This window comes from Ovis aries, chromosome 18 (genome assembly GCF_016772045.2).
Source record: "Ovis aries strain OAR_USU_Benz2616 breed Rambouillet chromosome 18, ARS-UI_Ramb_v3.0, whole genome shotgun sequence".
NCBI classification, from domain to species: Eukaryota; Metazoa; Chordata; class Mammalia; order Artiodactyla; family Bovidae; genus Ovis; species Ovis aries.
In genome coordinates, this window is record NC_056071.1 from 16,461,934 (window position 1) to 16,479,726 (window position 17,793).

The 17,793-nt window shown below is 46.5% G+C and overlaps 1 protein-coding gene across 17 annotated transcripts in view; it reads left to right on the top strand.

Annotated features, from left to right (window-relative positions):
* AGBL1 (AGBL carboxypeptidase 1) overlaps positions 1-17,793 on the top strand; it is a 1,135,995-nt gene that overhangs the window by 133,402 nt on the left and 984,800 nt on the right. For 13 of the 17 annotated variants that reach the window (XM_060401589.1, XM_060401588.1, XM_060401580.1 and 10 more), the window contains one exon: positions 1,562-1,599. The exons of the other annotated variants lie outside the window; for them this stretch is intronic. In XM_060401589.1, the coding sequence (XP_060257572.1) occupies positions 1,562-1,599 (38 nt within the window). The remainder of the gene's footprint in view (positions 1-1,561; positions 1,600-17,793) is intronic. 17 annotated transcript variants of the gene reach the window in all.

A 17,793-nucleotide genomic window follows, 5' to 3' on the forward strand; every position in this document is an offset into this window, starting at 1 on the left:
GTGACCACACAGACTGTAGCTTCTGTCCATGAAATTCTCCAGGCAAGAATACTGAAGTGGGTAGCCATTCCCTTCTCTAGGGGATCTTCCTGACCCAGGGATTGAATCTGGGTCTCCTGCATTGCAGGTAGATTCTTTACCATCTGAGTCACCAGGGAAATAATACATAATATATTGCAAAGAGAATTGTTCTTTATCAACTATGCAGAGACCAGAGCAAAGGAAGTGCAAGATAAGCTCTGAAGACCAATGGATGTGTAGGAAGCAAAGATGGAAAGAGAGATTTCTGGATTTGGGGGGTCAGTTCTGCTCCCGTGTCTATGAAATCTTGGAATAGTGATATATTTTCTTTGGCTCGTTCCCCCAGTTCTCAGAAGGGTGCTGGGAACGTATCACTGGGTTTTTTTTGTTGTTGTTGTTCACTTGTTAAGTTGTGTCCAACTCTTTGTGACCCCATGGACCATAGCATCCTAGGCTCTCCTGTCCTTCACTATCTCCTGGGGTTCGCTCAAACTCATGTCCACTGAGTTGGCGATGCCATCCAACCATCTCACCCTCTGTCCTGCCCTTCTCCTCCTGCCCTCAATCTTTCCCAGCATCAGGGTCTTTTTCAGTGAGTTGGCTTTTTGCATCAGGTGGCCAAAGAATTAGAGCTTTAGCTTCAGCATCAGTCCTTCCAATGGTTATTCAGGCTTAATTTCCTTTAGGTTTGACTAGTTTGCTCTCCTTGCTGATCAAGGGACTCTCAAGTGTCTTTTCCAGCCTCACAATTTGAGAGCATTACTGTTGAGTAGGCTTTAAGGATAAGTTAGTAGGGCTGTGCAGAACACTTTCTTTTTTTAAAAGCAAACCCACTCTACCTCCCAGAATCACACCACAGAGTCCCCAGTGCCACGAAGTTTCCCTCTGCCATATGAGTGGGTCTTTGTGTGACCTTCTCAGGCACAGGGAGCAGACGGAAGTTACTCAGCCTTGGGCCAAAGGCATTTTCGTCCTCTGGGCCTCCTCTTGCTGTTACAAAGGCTGTCAAATTCCTTTATGGAAGAAAACAATGAATTTGGAAGAAAAATGCAATATGGCCATTTTCTACCCCAAGGAACCAGCTTCATTTTCCAATGTGTGGATGTTTTCCTGTGTGTTCCCTGGGCCCTAAGTATTGCAAGAAGTTTGCAGTGAACTGTTGTACTCACCCAGCCTCCAAGGCTCACCCCCTCCCAACTCGTTCCATAGAGTCCCCAGGGTTTCCAGGTATAAATCAAGGGCCTGTAAGAGCTCTGGTTGAAAGGAGCGAAGTGTGAGGAAGGTGGTGTGGGGGAGATGGAGAGACTCCCAGCAGCAGAAGGGACTCTTGAGACCCATTTGCAAGACAGACGCTTCACTCAGCACGATTTCTACATTCCTGGCCCTTTAATGGCCAGCAGTGGAATCCGTGGAATGCCTGCTACCTGGTTCCTAATGGGGCAGTTAGGTGGCAGCAATGAGCAGGCTGGCTGTGGGATCCCTGGGCTGACAGAAAGACCACGGAGCCCTGATCTGACCACTCTTCTTTCTCTTTCCCCAGGACAGCCGCTGAAGTTCTGGCAGCGTTGCTGAAATCCAGTAGGTGCCTCTTTTGGAACATGTGCTTTCTTTCCCCTCTGAGTTCAGTGAAAGATGCTTCTGTCTCCACGGCTCATTTTTGACCTGGAAGGCAGTTGAGCCATTCCTGGCTCTTTGGGGCGAGGAGAGGGGGTACTATGGCATTTCCAAGCTCGGGGCTGCAAAGAGAGATGCATGTGGATGTGCCCGTACATAATACTGCCGGCACGAGCCACTCTAATGGGGACACGGTGCCTGCCACAGACCCGAGGAACTCTCCAGCTCCTAATGGGACCAGCAGCCTTTAAGAACTGTTGGAATAAAATGCAGTTTCCAGTCGGATTGTCCTATGTATGAAAAGTTTATGAGAGAGAGTGGGAAGCCTGACTCTTCCCTTTGATTCACGACTTAGCTTGTGACCATATTCTTAGGCAGATGGGGTATTGTAATAGCTTGGCCAGTATAGATACTGATAACAAATTTATATTAAAAAGTTGGCTCCTTTCTCAGTTACTTGAGTGATTGCAAAAGCATAGCTCTGGGGGTCTGAATAATTTGAAATTTTTCTTTCTTTTTTTTTTTTTTTTTTTTGCCTCGTAGCTCTGGTCTAATTACACTGGGAGTCAGTTTCCTGTGAGCGATATGGTAGAAGGCACCATGCGCTTGGGAGGGAAGAAGTCTCAGCTTAATGTTTGTACTCCCCCTCCCCCTTACCTCTTCATCTATTTTAATTTGGTACCTTGGAAACCAACTGCTTCAATTGTGATAGTTGTTTCTCTGTAGGGAGCCCGAGGCCTGTGGGTAATAGGTGAGTTTTAATAAAACCTATAAATAAATAAATAAAAATCACCTCCCCGCCCCCGCCCACCACACATCTGTCTCAGCTCCAAGTGCAGAGAAAGAGTCTTATCACATAATGCTTCCCTTTGTAGACTGAAAAAGGCATTGAATCTTGGATTCATTTGGTTTATTGGAACTTGATACAGTGTTCAGGTCTATCCACAGGTGCCTGACCTGAAGGGAGAGGGGAGGTGGTCAGAGCAGCTGAGGGAGTGAAGAGTGAGCGGTTAGACAGCCCTCCAGGCGGGAGGGGATGAGAAAGTGTTACCTGCAGGCTATGGGGATATTGCAGAGAAGAAGCCAATTCTATCTCCATATTGGAATATGTTTCTTTGACTTGCTTTTCATTGTTTTTGTTATTATGTTGTTGTTCAGTCACTCAGGCGTGTCCGACGCTTTGTGACCCCAGGGACTGCAGCACGCCAGGCTCCTCTGTCATCTCCTGGAGTTTGCTCAAACTCACGTCCATTGAGTCAGTGATGTCATCCAATCATCTCATCCTCTGTCACCCCCTTCTCCTCCTGCCCTAATCTCTCCCAGCATCAGAGTCTTTTCCAGTGAATAGACTCTTCACATCGGATGGCCAAAGTACTGCAGCTTCAACCTCAGCATCAGTCCTTCCAATGAAATTCAGGACTGATTTCCTTGAGGATGGACTGGTTTGATCTTCTTACAGTCCAAGGGTCTCTCAAGAGTCTTTTCCAGCACAATTTGAAAGCCTCAGTTTTTCAGCACTCAGCCTTCTTTATGGTCCACCTCTCACATCTATGCATGATTACTGGAAAGTGATGTCTCTACTTTTTAATATGCTGTCTAGATTTGTCATAGCTTTTCTTCCAAGGAGCAAGTGTCTCTTGATTTCACGGCTGCAGTCACAGTCAGTCTGCAGTTGATTTTGAAGCCCAAGAAAATAAAATCTGCCACTGTATCAGTGCAAATACTGACTGATACAAATTTGGAGATTAACTGGGTTTCAAGACACTAGTCGAGCTTAGCAAATGGACTGGGCTGTCCTAGGGGCTCAGTTTTAGGAGTTTCTAATGTCTACTCTCTCTCCAGAGCTCAGCTCAGCCATCAGTCCCTCTGAAAACATTTTCCCTAACTACCAAGACCAGGCTGGATAGATGCCCCTCCTCTACGCACACATAGGCTCTCTCAACTCAGCATCGATTGCACGGCATTGAATTTGCTGTTTGCCCGCCTCTCCCAGCTGATTGCAAGCTTTGTATGGCAAGGGTGATCTGCGCTGGATGTTGTTTCACTTGCATCAGCACAACATAAAGGCTAAAATAAATATTTGTGTGTGTGTGTGTGTGTGTGTGTGTGTGCACACTCAGTTGCTCAGTCATGTTGGACTCTTTGCCACCTCATGGACTGTAGCCCACCAGGATCTTCTGTCCAGGCAAGAATACTGGAGTGGGTTGCCATGCTCTCCTCCAGGGGATCTTCCTGACCCATGGATCTTCACAACCCATGTCTCCTCCGTCTCCTCCATTGGCTGGTGAATTCTTTAGCACTGAGCCACCTGGGAGGCCCCAAGTATTTGTGTACCAAATGTTGAAATGAGTGAATGAATTCTGATATTTACATGTATAAAAATGGGAATACCTTCCTCTACGACCCTCTTTTACTGAATCCAACAACCAATGCACAGAACCAATGATCTTAGTTCTAATGTCTGTTTAACTATAAGGATAAACTATCAGGGAAGTGATAGCCTGCCCGCTTCTACATATAAAACAGGTGTGTTTTTTTTTTTCCCCATTAGAAGGATGTATAGGGCTATTTGCTAATTCTTTTGAGCTGTCCACATACATTTTGTCTGAATCTTACGTCCATCCTATCACAGTTGGATGAGAACTTCTCTAAAGTTCTTGCTGCCATTAATCAGCCTTACTGTTTACCAAGGTTTTTCAGCCTTGACAGTCTTGGCATTTTGAATTGGATAATTCTGAGTTCTTGAGGCTTCTCCTGTGTATTTCAGAATGTTTGGCAGCATCCCTGGCCTCAACTCACCAGATGCCAGGAGCACTCCCAGTTGTAATGAACAAAACTGTCTTTACACAATGGTGATATCCCCTAGCATGTCAAAACTGCCTCCCTACGAGAATCGCTGGTATGTACGTGACTGTGCAGGAGCTGGAGCTCCTTTAGGAGCATGGTCTCTCCTAAATACCTTTATCGGTATTTCATGGATGTGCTTATTTTGTCTTTCAGGGTTGCTGTTTAGTTGCTCAGGCATGTCCAACTCTTTGTGACCCCATGGACTGTAGCCCGCCAGGCCCCTCTGTCCATGGGATTTCCCAGGCGAGAATACTGGAGTGGGCTGCCATTCCCTTCGCCAGGCGATCTTCCCGACCCAGGAATCAAACTGCATTTTCTGCATTGGCAGGCAGATTCTTTACCACCAGGGAAGGCCTTCCATTATTGATCTTAAACTCCCCCGCGCTGGCATCATTCCTGTGGATTCGAATGACGTAGGAATTCAAACGGCAGAAAGTCGTTATGAACGTGCAGAAGTTACTTGGGAGGGAGCATGTTCTAGAGCTTTAGAGAATCTCAGCACAAGGAGGGCAGAAAGTTCGACTACAAGTGCCAACTCCCATGTGTGGGTAGAAGGATTCTGAGATCATAGTTGAGCTCAGCAGGAAAGCGGACTGTGTTTTCACCTTTTTTTTTTTTTTAATTGAAGTATAGTTGGTGTACAATATCATACAGATTATAGGTTACAATGTAGTGATTCACAATTTTTAGAGGTTATATTCCATTTATAATTATTATAAAATATTGGCTATATTCCCTGTGTTGTACAGTATATCCTCGTAGCTTATTTCATACCTAATCGTTTTTATCTCTTCATCCTGTACCCCTGTGTTGTGCCTATCCACTTCCCTCTCCCCACTGTTAAATGCTGGTTTGTTCTATCTGTGAATCTGCTTCTTTGTTGTTATATTCACTGGTTAGCTGTATTTTTTGATTCCCCATAAGTGATATCATATAGCATTTGTCTTTCTGTGACTTATTCACTTAGCATAATGCCCCCTAAGTCTATAGATGACGTGGCAAATAGCAAAATTTCATTCCTTTTTAACGGCTGCATAGTATTCCATCATATGTGCACACCCTACTCATCTTTACCCATTTATCTGTTGACAGACAATTAGGTTTCTTCCATATCTTAGCAATAGCTCGTAATGCTGCTAGGAACATTGGGATGTATGTATCTTTTAGAATTCGTTTTGTTTGTTGTTTTCAGATACACACCTAGGAGTTGAATTGGTAGGTCATAGGGCAGTTCTATTTTTAGTTTCTGAGAAGCCTCCATACTGCTTTCCACTGCGGCTGCACCAGTTCACATTCCCACCAACAATGTAGGAAGGTTCGAGAGCGCTGTGTTTCAACAGCAAGGTCTCTCATGGATTTGGGCAGGAGCGGTTGCCATCTTTCTTCTGCCGGCCTAAATGGTATGGTGTGGCATGTGAGGTCTGAATGTGTGTGCTGGCTAGGGTACTGCAGGGGAGATGGTTGTCATGGAATTCTGCACTTGTCTTCAAATGCCTTCTTGCATAGTTAAGATTTGACATGGAATGTCGGTTTGGATCCCAGATGAGATTGTTTCCACTGAACCTAAATGCAGGAAGCTAATTAAGGTCTAAAATTCAAATCCTCACCGTGTGACACTGATATCTGGAATATTTCCATGAACATTTATCTCTTGAAAGCACACTCTTTTTAGCTTGTGGTTATTCTGGCTTTCATACTTATACCTATCAGTATAAAAGTTGTCCCTCTTAGTATATCTCTATAATTTCATCATGGGGCTTCCCTAGTGGCTCAGTGATAAAGAATCCTCCTTTGCGACCATGTGGGTCGCAGAGTCAGATAGGACTTAGCGACTGAACAACAACAACAACAACAACAACAACAACAACAACAACAACATAATTGTGTCACAAACGGAGAATATTCCCAGTCAAAACAGAGCCCGAAGGACATGTCTACTACCTTGCGGACAGTGAACACAGGTGGGCTTGGGAATCTGAGGTCAAAAAGTCTTATCAGTAGTAGGTGACGGGAGGTAACCCCCACCAATAACAGAGTAGGGCTCGGGGATCTGGGAGCCTTGGAGCCACCCACTGTAACAAAGAAAGGCAGAGAACACCAGTCTGCATTAGGACAGTTTCGTTATTTTATTTCAGCTCTTTTTCCCATCAAGTAGCTTCTGCATGAGCAGCCAAAGAAGGGCGGGTAGATGGTAGGCAGAGAGAAACGAACCAAAAGACAGCTCTCATCTCTTTCTCTTTCTAAGCAACAGCAGGCAAAATAAACTTGGAAGTTCTAGGCATTTTCCCCAATAACTTCTGAAATTTAGAATCCTAATAATTAAGGTCATTGCTCATCCAAGGGTCCTTTTTGTGTGTACACAGAATGATCTAATCCACAGTCCATGCCTTTATTCTATCAGCTTCTCTCTTTCTACCCACACACGTGCAAATGCTACATCTTCCTATAGTGAAAGTTTTACCCTTTTATGCTTCATCCAGGCAAAAACATTTAGCTTTTTATCCCCAAAACTTAATAAAGGTTTAATTAAGAAATAAGGCTTCTATGGCAGGCAATTATTTTCCTCCAGTAAGTCAAAACAATGGACGGTCCTTTGCCCTATCCCTTTTAAAATTTTTATTAATTTATTGAAGTATAGTTGGCTTACAATGTGTTACTTGCTACTGTACGGCAAGGTGTCTCACTTATATATATTCTTTTTTTATATTATTTTCCATTCTGGTTTATCTCAGAATACTGAGTATAGTTCCCTGTGCTAAACAGTAGGACCTTGTGGTTCATCCAACATAGTTTGCGTCTCCTAACCTGACTCCCGCTCCACGCCTCTCCCATCTTCTCTCCTCTTTGGCAACTGCTCTGTTCTCTATGTCCGCGTGTGTGTGTGTGTTTGTGTGTGCGCTCAGTCATGTCTGATTCTTTTGTGACCCCATGGGCAGTAGTCTGCCAGGCTCCTCTGTCCGTGGGATTTTCCAGAATACTGGAGAGGGCTGCTGTTTCCTTCTCAAGGGGATCTTCCAAAACCCAGGGATCAAACCTGAGTCTCCTGGATTGACAGCCAGATTCTTTACCACTGAGTCACCAGGGAAGCTTCCAGGTAGTATGTTCCCTGACATCCTTCCATGAGCATTAGGTATAAATGGAGTTCGGAGAAGTGCAGGCCCTGGCAGGGATGCTTGGAATGAGCATGCACTGCGGGATTCCTTCTGATCTGTACCAGCTCCAGTGGTGAATCGTCATGTGATGCCTTGGCAGTCACCTTGCTGCCCAGCTTTAAAGGTCACATTCTCACAACAAGGAAACACTTGAAGCACTTTCTGGCTCAGGCCGTACATCTTATTTATTTATTTTAAAATTCTTAATGGGCCATGTAGCATGCAGGATCTTAGTTCCCTAACAGGGATCGAACTCATGCCCTCTGCAGTAGAAGCATGGAGTTTTAACCAGTGGACTACCAGGGAGGTCCCAGGTTCTATGTCTTGATAAGAGGGTGATGGGTCTGCTTCAGACCACTTTCCAGCTTCAGAGTTTTCATTTAGAGGAGTCTGGGAGTTTGCATAAGTTGGGGCAATGGGGAGGGTGCTTGAAATGGGAAAGTGAGTTAGTAGAGGGAAGGCGAATGCAGGGTAGTTGGGGCAATTCGGGCAGGAAGAGGGGTTCTCTGTGGTCTCCCTAGGGAAGCCTGTCCAGCGGGGGCCGGAGGATAGTGCATCCGGTTGCTAGGGGAGGGGCCTCTTGGTGCCTCTCAGGCTCTCAGCGGTCCTCTCCTGTGGCCTGTCAATCAGCTGTGCAGGGACCCGGGGCCGTGATGGTCAGAGAGATGCTCTGTGGCAAAATGTCAAAGAACTAGCCATGTAAGAAATGTCCCGACTGAGGCTTTTGTGGGAATTCTAGGAGCTCTTAGATCTCAGTAGGGCATCAGTGTTTTAGGATGGTAGGCATGCCAATTCCTTTGAACTTCTGATGCACACCAGTAGCCGTGGGGCAGTATAGCCTTCTTGGGGTACACAGGTACAGTCTGGGTCACCACGGGGCCTGGAATCTGTCCTCCTGGCTTCCTGGGCTTTCTGGACAAGCCAGGTACCCCTGGGTTCTACCTAAGGAGTGTTTTCCCTTTAGTTTCCAGGTGAGGGCCATGGAGTCAGACCATTAGAGCTGGAAAAGACTTTCTGGGTTACTGAGTGCAGTGGTGTTCAATCTTTTTTTTTTTTTTTTTTTTGAGTAGAGAGCTGAGAGCGCTCTCTGTCCATTTCCCAATGATTCTTGCCTTAAGGTGGCCTCTGAGACGCATTCATGAAAATATAGGGCTCCCTGAGAATCTAGGATACTATCAGTCTTTTCTAAAATTGAAATGTGTTTGACACTTAACATTGTGTACATGTAACGCGTGTTGGTTTGCTACCTCTGTATATTACGGCGGCCACTAGAGCAATAATTTGCATGTCTGTCACTTCACATAATTATTTCTTTTTAGTGGTTGGAATACGATCCAGTCTCTTAATGAATCGGGTGATTATGATACAATTTGTTGTCTAGATTCCCCCCCAAAACTATTGGTTTTATTCACCCCCTCCTCATTTTCGGGTTTCCCAGGTGGTGCCAGTGGTAGAGACCCCACCTGCCAGGGCAGGAGATGCAACAGACTCGGGTTCGATCCCTGGGGTGCAAAGATCCCCTGGAGGAGGGCATGGCAACCCATTCCAGTATTCCTGCCTGGACAGTCCCATGGACAGTGGAGCCCGGTGGGGTTGAAAAGAGTCAGACACGACTGAAGCCACACATGCATGCATACTTCTGAGAACCAACTCTCCCGCAGTCAAAGATTCCTGTATTTTTGCATGTGAGTATGTGTGGACAGGGAGGCCCGGCGTGCTGCGATTCATGGGGTCGCAAAGAGTGGGACACGACTGAGCAACTGAACTGAACTGAACTGAACTGATGTGTGTCTGTATTTCTGTGTATGTATGCATGTGTTTTTCCTGCAGGGTACGCCTCCATGGGGGCTGGGGTCCCTACTATAGCCCCACACCTCTCACTGAGCTGTGCCCAGAGAAACTCTAGCACAGGGGTCCCCAACCTCTGGGGCCTAACGCTTGAAGATCTGACGTGGAGCTGACATAATAATACTAGAAATAAGATTCACAATAAATGTAATGCCCTTGAATCATCCAGAAACCATCCCCCCCACCCCTGAAACCAGTCCCTGATGCCAAAAATGTTGGGGACCGCTGCTGTAACACAGTGTTAAATGAGGAAGAATTCTTATTTCCTGACTTAAGCCTCATATACCTGCTTTCAATATACCTTAATGAAGAGACCAGCCCAATTCCTATCCCTGGAAAGGATCGCGCTGAGGTGTGATTACAGACCGGATGTGCTCTCTGCCACCGTAACTGCTGCAGCCGCGAGCCGTGTCATTTCTGTGATGATCCGGAAATGGACTTCAGATAATATGGATAGATTTTTGCATTTGTCACACTGGGATGGACGGCTGTGATGGACTTTGCGTGGATCTGGACTAGCAGGCCACAGCCAGCACAGAGTGGGATGGATGTGATAACACAGATATCTGCCATTCATTGACTGGCTTGAGTGGCATCAACTATGTATATACATGTCGCCTAGCAAGGCGCTCTCCTCATACCCATTTCACAGGTATAGAAACTGAGGCCTGGAGAGCTTAAGTAATGCACACAGCTTGTGGACTGCAGAGCTTATCTGCTGTAGACCTCTGAAACCTAAGCGCTGTGCATACCAAGGATAGATACCAAAGAGGGTAGGTTTATTTAACTCAAAGAAGATAAAATCAAAAGCTGAAAGGAAGTTAAATGCTACGTATTAGGATTTTTTCTTCGTTTTTTTGGTGGTCGCATCTGGCATTTAGTTGAGAAAGTCCCTGGTCCATCCCATACAAGCATCTGAAGGGGCCCCAGTGAGAGGTGCCCGACACGTACACGTGGCTGCACTAGCGGCCAGAATCTGCTGAGGCTGGTGAACGATGCAGTGAGCGAGACGAGAAGGGGACAAGACCAGGAGGGCTTCCATACCTCTATTACGTCGTGCCGCATTCAACCAGTTTTTTTTTTTTTTTACCCCTTGGCTCTTTTTTTTTTTTTTTTGAGTAATTTTCTCTCCCTAGTTTGGGGAAAATTTCCCCCCTAGTTGGGGGAGCTAGCTGATCGGCGCTGGCCACAAAAGGCAGCTCCTGTAGTTCCTCTTCCTGCCATGTGGTGGTGCTGTTCTTTTAGTTATCTCGGTCGCGCTCGTCCAATATTTATTTTCAGAGAGTAATTTGTTTATCAGGAGGTTATTTTAATCTAATTTTGGCCATATTTGCTATTGCACACTATCTGTGCTTCCCAGCGTTAGCAGCTTGCATGTCTTGAAGGAAATTAGCTGAAGATGGTCTCGGAGGCATTTGCTCAGCCATCATTTAAGGGGAGCTGGGAGAAATAAGGCAGGGTGAGCGGAACCTGAGGTTGAAAAAGCTGCGGGAATTTGTTGCTCTGGAGGTGAGGTCAGCGCGATTGAGAGAGACGTACTGCGGGCGGGGGCATCTGGCATCTCAGGCAGCCCTTTTGAGGGGCGCCTCTGGTCAAGGGCAGCAACTTCTGGAAGTTACTTTCCCCACCTCCCTTGAACCCCCGTGATGACCTGTATTTCCCTTATCTTACTCACTTAAGGAAGATGTCCACCTGCCTTCCCGTGGTTCACAGGCATCCCACATCCCATTTGACGATATGTTTCATGAGCTGTTCACTGCCAGCCTTCGAGGAAGGGGGCAGGAAGGTGGGCAGTGGGAAGGGAATTATTGTTAGAGTACCTTCAATGAATAATGATGGTAACTATTATTTACAGAGCACTGGCCCTTGTCGCATATTTTATATTTCCAGTTTACCTATGAGGAAGTTGTCCTTAGAAGAGGTTAATGCTTTCCCCCAAGATCCCATAAGCAGTGAGTGGGAAACTAAGATTTGACCTCAGTTGTGCCTACCTTCAGAGCGGAAACTCTTCCCATTTCAAGGATGAGTCCCGCCTTCCACATGGAGCCAAGGAAGCCTGGACTGGGCTGATGGGCAGATGACCTTTAATCAGCTCTTTGTCACTGTATTTGACTCAGTTTTATTTTCCAGAAATGGGTGGGTTATACAGATTGAGTGGTTTGAGAGTGCTTTAGTAGAAGAAACAATTTTTTTTAAGGGAAGTCTTTGAGGAGCGTGCCTGCTGTGTGCTCAGTCATGTCTGACTCCTTGCGACCCTGTGGACTGCAGCCCGCCAGGCTCCTCTGTCCGTGGGATGCTCTAGGCAAGCATACTTGAGTGGGTAGCCATGCCCTTCTCCCTGGGAACTTCCCGACCCAGGGATCAAACTCACATCTCCTGCGTCTCCTGCATTGGCAGACGGATTCTTCACCATTGCACCACCTGGGAAGCCCTCTTCTGAGAAGACACATCTAAAGCAGATGAAATAGGAACAGAAGTGGGAGATCCCAGCGAATCACAGCCTGGCCTCGCCCTTGTCACCCCTCCTTTCCCTGGCCCGTTTGATTGACACTGAGAAGCTTCCACGGACATTCCTTAGGGTTTGAAGGAATGAAGCTTGTGAACCTCCGAAGTAAATATTCTCATGAGGCACTTTCAGAACTCAGTAAATTGTCAGAGATTATAATTTAAAGTTGGACAGATGCATCCTTTAGGAGGGTTGGAAAACTACTCTCGTTTTTACTGTGTGCTGGTCCTAAGGAAGAGCTCCTCCAGTTTGGCCGAGAGATGCAAAATTGTTATCTTCACCCTTAGCCCTAGTCAAGTAACTTTTGAGGCTGTTGGGACTAAGAGGACTAATGACGCAATTAAACTTAACCTAATTAAGTGAGGAGGGTCAGCTTTCATTGGAAATTAGAATGTTAGTATGGTGTGTGCTAAGTCGCTTCAGTTGTGTCTGACTATGGCCCCATGGACTGTAGCCCACCAGGCTCCTCTGTGCATTGGATTCTCCAAGAAAGAATTCTAGAGTGGGTTTCCATGCCCTCTTAAAGGGGATCTTTCTGGTCTAGGGATTGAACCCTCATCTCTTGCACCCCCTCATTGGCAGGAGGACTCTTTACTTCTAGCCTTACCCGGGAAGCCCTGTTGGTATGGGCAGGATGGTAAACCACCTTCCCGAGATGGCCTGGGTGTTCCAGGGACCCGCATGGGGGTATAACAGAACTGTGGACTATGGTCGTGTATTTTCTCTGCTTGACATAAAACTGTTGTCTGCAGAATATATTGTTTTAATAAGACTGCAACCATTCTGGTTCTCACACCCAAGAAGGAGACTGGCTGTGTTTTCAGATGATCCTTTTCTCTAGCATTAAAGACCTGGTTTTCTCTCTAGCGCTTTCCCTCTGGCCTGATTATCTGACTGTAAATTTGAGCCATGATGTTGCTTTGACAACAGTGCAAATGTGTTCAGGGAGGCTCAGGGTCATGTGTGCAGGTAGCCTGTGTTTGCTGAAAGCTCAGACCTCTTACTTGCTAGAAGGATGAAACATGATGGAGAAGAGTGTTTGCGCGATGGTCTCAGTGCTGGCTCTCAACAGACTGAGCTCAAATCGTGGCCACACTGGGTGGGTTCCGCCAAGATTCTGTGTTGCAGTTTCCCCACTGGTAAAGCAGGGAAGATGATACCCCCCAAGGATAATTAGTAAGATGTCAACAAGGTGATGGGGCTTCCCTGCTGGCTCAGTGGTAAAGAATCTGGAATGCAGGGAACCCTGGTTTAATCCTTGGATTGGGAAGCTGCCCTGGAGCAGGGCGTGGCAACCTACTCCAGTATTCTTGTCTAGAGCATCCCACGGACAGAGGAACCTGACAGGCTACAGCCCACGGGGTTGCAAAGAGTCAAACACGACTTAGCGACTAACCAATAACAACAACAACAAGCAAGTTGACGTGCTCATTGTGCGAGCATAGGGCTAGATCTTAGTCTGTCTCTAAAGATCAGCTCTCATTTTATTGTCAGTACCACCTGAGGAATACTGAGTTTCAGAAATGGGTCATATATGAGCATAACTCCTGTTGCAATGTCTTCCTGTCTCCCAATGTCTACCTGAGCGTTGAATGATACAGTGTTGTTTTTACTGTCTTCTTTCTGTAAGATTTTTTTTTTTTCAATAAAAGAAGTAAGTAGATAGATGAACACAGAAGAACTGGCCTTCTGAGTTGGTCCACATGCCCTTAAATGTACTTTATTTTCAATCCGGGGAAGCAGGGGTTAACATCCAGGATTGCTGAGCTCTAAATATTCTGGATTTTAGAATTCGTGTCACCCTGACATAATGAATGACTGGCTATGGATTGACAGAGATAAAGTATCACAAAGATTTAAAGAGATAGACAAAAAGATAAACATCTCAGGGCTCTGAAGGTGCGCGGTATCTTTCTCATCACATTGAGGATTGAGTGTACAATTATTTGCGTTTGTCAGGTTGTAAGTCAGCTGCTTCCTACAGACGTCTAACAAGAGCAGTTTGCCAAGCCCTTCTTCATGTATTATCTCATTTAATGCTTACCGTAGTCCTGCAAGACAGGTAAATATTTAAGTCTTCTAGGGCAGCAACTCTCAATGTGAGTGATTTGTCCCAAGGGAACATTTATTAATAATAAGGTCTGGAGACATTTTTAGTTGTTACATCTGCAGGGAGTGGGGGTGTTCCTGGCTTCACGTGAGTAGAGATTGGGATGCTACTAAATATCCTGCAATGCACAGGGCAGCTCTCCCCAACCCTTTCCTAAGACATACTGTTGTTCAGTCACCAAGTCATGCCCAACTGTTTGGGACCCCAGGGACTGCAGCATGCCAGGTCTCACTATCTCCCAGAGTTTGCCCAGGTTCATGTCCATTGAATTGTTGATGCCATCCAACCATCTCATTCTTTGTCTCCCTCTTCTCCTTCTGCCTTCAATCTTTCCCAGCATCATGGTCTTCTCTGGACCCAAATATCAATAGTTGAGGCTGGAAAACTATTCTATAGACAAAGCATTGAGGTTGAAAGAGGATTGCTGATTTGCCTAAGACTGTGTGATGTGCCCTCGGTACACTGGGACTGAAATCCATCCCTCTGTTTCACTCCCAGAGGAGTTCAAACCTTTTGAAGAAATAAAACTGTTTTAGGGACTTCCCTGGTGGTCCAGTGGTTAAGACTTTGCCCTCCAGTGCAGGGGGTGCAGGTTTGATCCCTGGTCAGCGAGCTAAGATCCCACATGCGCCGGTGCCAAAACAAAAACAAGAAAAAATGAAAACCATAAAGTAGAAGTAACATCATCACAAATTCAACAAAGACTTTAAAGATGGTCCACATCAAAAAACAAATCTTAATAGAAATGAAATACAGAACTATCGCATGTAAGCAGCTGAGAGCAGAGCTGCCCTGGTGGAGTGGGGGTCAGAGGCCCCACTCAGCCTCTTTCTCAGCCCCTCCCCTTAATTCTGGCGCTTGCCAGGTAGCTCAAACAGTAAAGAGTCTGCCTGTAATGCGGCAGACCTGGGTTTGATCCCTGGGTTGGGAAGATCCCCTGGAGAAGGGAATGGTAACCCACTCCAGTATTCTTGCCTGGAGAACCCCGTGGACAGAGTATCCAGGTGGGCTCCAGTCCATGGGGTTGCAAAGAGTTGGGCACGACTGAGGGACTAACACACACCCCCGAATTCCAGGGACGCACAGCCTGGCAACCTCTCCTATCCATTCAAGGGGACCTGGAGAACATCAGGACCTGTTGGCATCCACAGGAAATCCTTCCGGATTTCCCTGAGCTGTTACATTGTCCTGGCAGAGGATGAGAGCATCTGAGTGTGCATTTTAGTAAGATGTGCTGAGCACTGGCGGGGAGAAGGAAGCATGGGGGCCAGGGAGAAGGCTGCTGCTGGCGCCTTCCAGGCGGTAGGAGAGGGGACTGGAAGGAGCGCAGGTGTTAGATGATAGCTGTTCAGTCGCTCAGTCATGTCCGACTCTTTGTGACCCCAGGGACTGTGGCACGCCAGGCTCCTCTATCCTTCACCATCTCCTGGAGTTTGCTCAAACTCATGTCCATTGAGTCAGTGATGCCATCCAGCCATCTCATCCTCTGTCGTCCCCTTCTCATCCTACCCTCAATATTTCCCAGCATCAGGGTCTTTTCCAATGAGTCAGCTGTTCTCATCAGGTGGCCAGAGTCCCACAGCTTCAAGTTCAGCATCAGTCCTTCCAATGAACATTCAGGGTTGATTACTTTTAGGATGGACTGATGTGACCTGCTTGCAGTCCAAGGGACTCTCAAGAGTCTTCTCCAGCACCACAGTTCAAAAGCATCAATTCTTCCGTGCTCAGCCTTCCTTATGGCCCAATTCTCACATCTGTAGTTTACAGGCAATAGGGTAGAGTTTAAACGAGGAAGCAGGAGGCTCAGGCGTGCTGTGGGATTTTACAGCGTTGTGCTATTGGGTGTCATCAGGCTGAAGGGTGGCACGCCAGGAGCAGGGAGACTCAGCTTTTAGCTGTTGTCTTCTGCGCATGCTGGAGGCATGGAGGCAGATGCTGTGTGACCCAATTTGCATGTGACCTTTGCACCACCGTGCAGATTTGTTTTCTTGCCATCCACAGTGCTGCTTTTTACTCTGGTTGAAAGCTGGCAAGGCCATGGCAGACAGGTGTCTCCTGCATCCATTGACAGAGAAAGGCGGGTGCTCTGTGCTTCTCTTTCCAGGTACTGTCCTGGCTTTCTTCTTTAAGTGTCAGCTTCTGATGAGCTGAACATGGAAACGGCAAAATGAAACTAGGAGGAAGGTTACTAACAACGACCCAGAAGAGATAGTGGCTTGTCTTAGGACTTAGCAGGTAACAAAAATCCAAATTCAAAAAAACTCTGGATGGATAGGAAAACTGGGAAATTCTAGGTCTGAACAAAGATGTTCATTCCTAAGGGCTTTCTTGCAGAGATGTCAAAAACAAATAATAGAAAGGAGAGTGAGAAAATCTACCTGACATATCCGTCCTCCCTGGACCTGGTCTTGCACAACCTTCTGTGAGGAATGTCAAGTGGTGGGGCCCCTGCCTTCTGACACCCGCCCTTCTCTTCAGTCATCTCCGACTGCCCTCCCCTCACTTTGTTCACCTGCCTTTAGCTTCTAGGCTTTTTGTTATTTGCACTCACCAAATTTGGGCTTAGCCACTTGCTCTGATCTCAAGATTGCTAGAATTTTCTGTTCTTGGATGTCTGCATCCTGACTCCTTCCTACATTCCGGTCTCAGTGCTAATGTCCCCCTTGAAGAGCTGCCCCGACCCCCGATCTAAAATAGCTACCCTACCCAGTCCCTCTAGAATCATTATTTTATTATTTTTATTATTTTTTTAATTTTAATTTTTTTGACTATGCTGAGTCTTAGTTGCAGCATGCAGGATCTTCAATATTCTTTGGGGCATGTGAACTCTTAGTTGCAGCTTGTGGGATCTAGTACCCTGAGCAGGGACTGAACCCAGACCTAGGAGTGGGGAGTCTTAGCAACTGGACCATCCAGGGAAGTTCCTCATTGTGTAATTTTCACTGTCATTATCTGAATTTACCTTATTTGTGTCTGCGTATGCCTACTTATGCCCATCTGAGGGCTTCCCTGCTAGTACTCAGCTGGTAAAGAATCTGTATGCAATGCAGGAGACCCTGACTTGATTCTTGGCTGAGGAAGAATCCCTGGAGAAGGGATACGCTTACCCACTCTAGAATTCTTGGGTTTCCCTGGTGGCTCAGACAGTAAAGAATCCACCTGCAATGTGGGAGACCTGGGTTTAATCCCTGGGTTGGGAAGATCCCCTGGAGGAGGGCATGGCAACCCACTCCAGTATCCTTGGCTGGAGAATCCCATGGACAGAGGAGCCTGGCGGCTACAGTCCAGGGGGTCACAAAGGGTCAAACACGACTGAGTGAGTAAGCACAGCACAGCTCTTGCCCATTGGAATCTATACCCCCAATACCCCCACGGGAATAGAAACCCCTTAGAACAGAGACTTGGTCCATCTCATTTCCTGCTGTGATATCACCAAAGCCTGCGGTGGTGTCTGGCGTATACTGGCACGCAGTAGTTGTTAGCAGTGTTTGTTGAATGAATGAGGAGTGGTGTCTGGGGTTTAGGGGTAGGAGTGTGGTTTTAGCTGATAATTTACTGCCTGCCTCATCCCAGCAAGGTCTGGCTTTCGGGACAAGTTGTCTCCGATTATTTGCATTTGTTGAGCAAAGCCCTCAAGTGATCACCGCTTGCTGGGAACCAGCTTCTTTTAGAAAATTTTCAAACTAGATACTGAA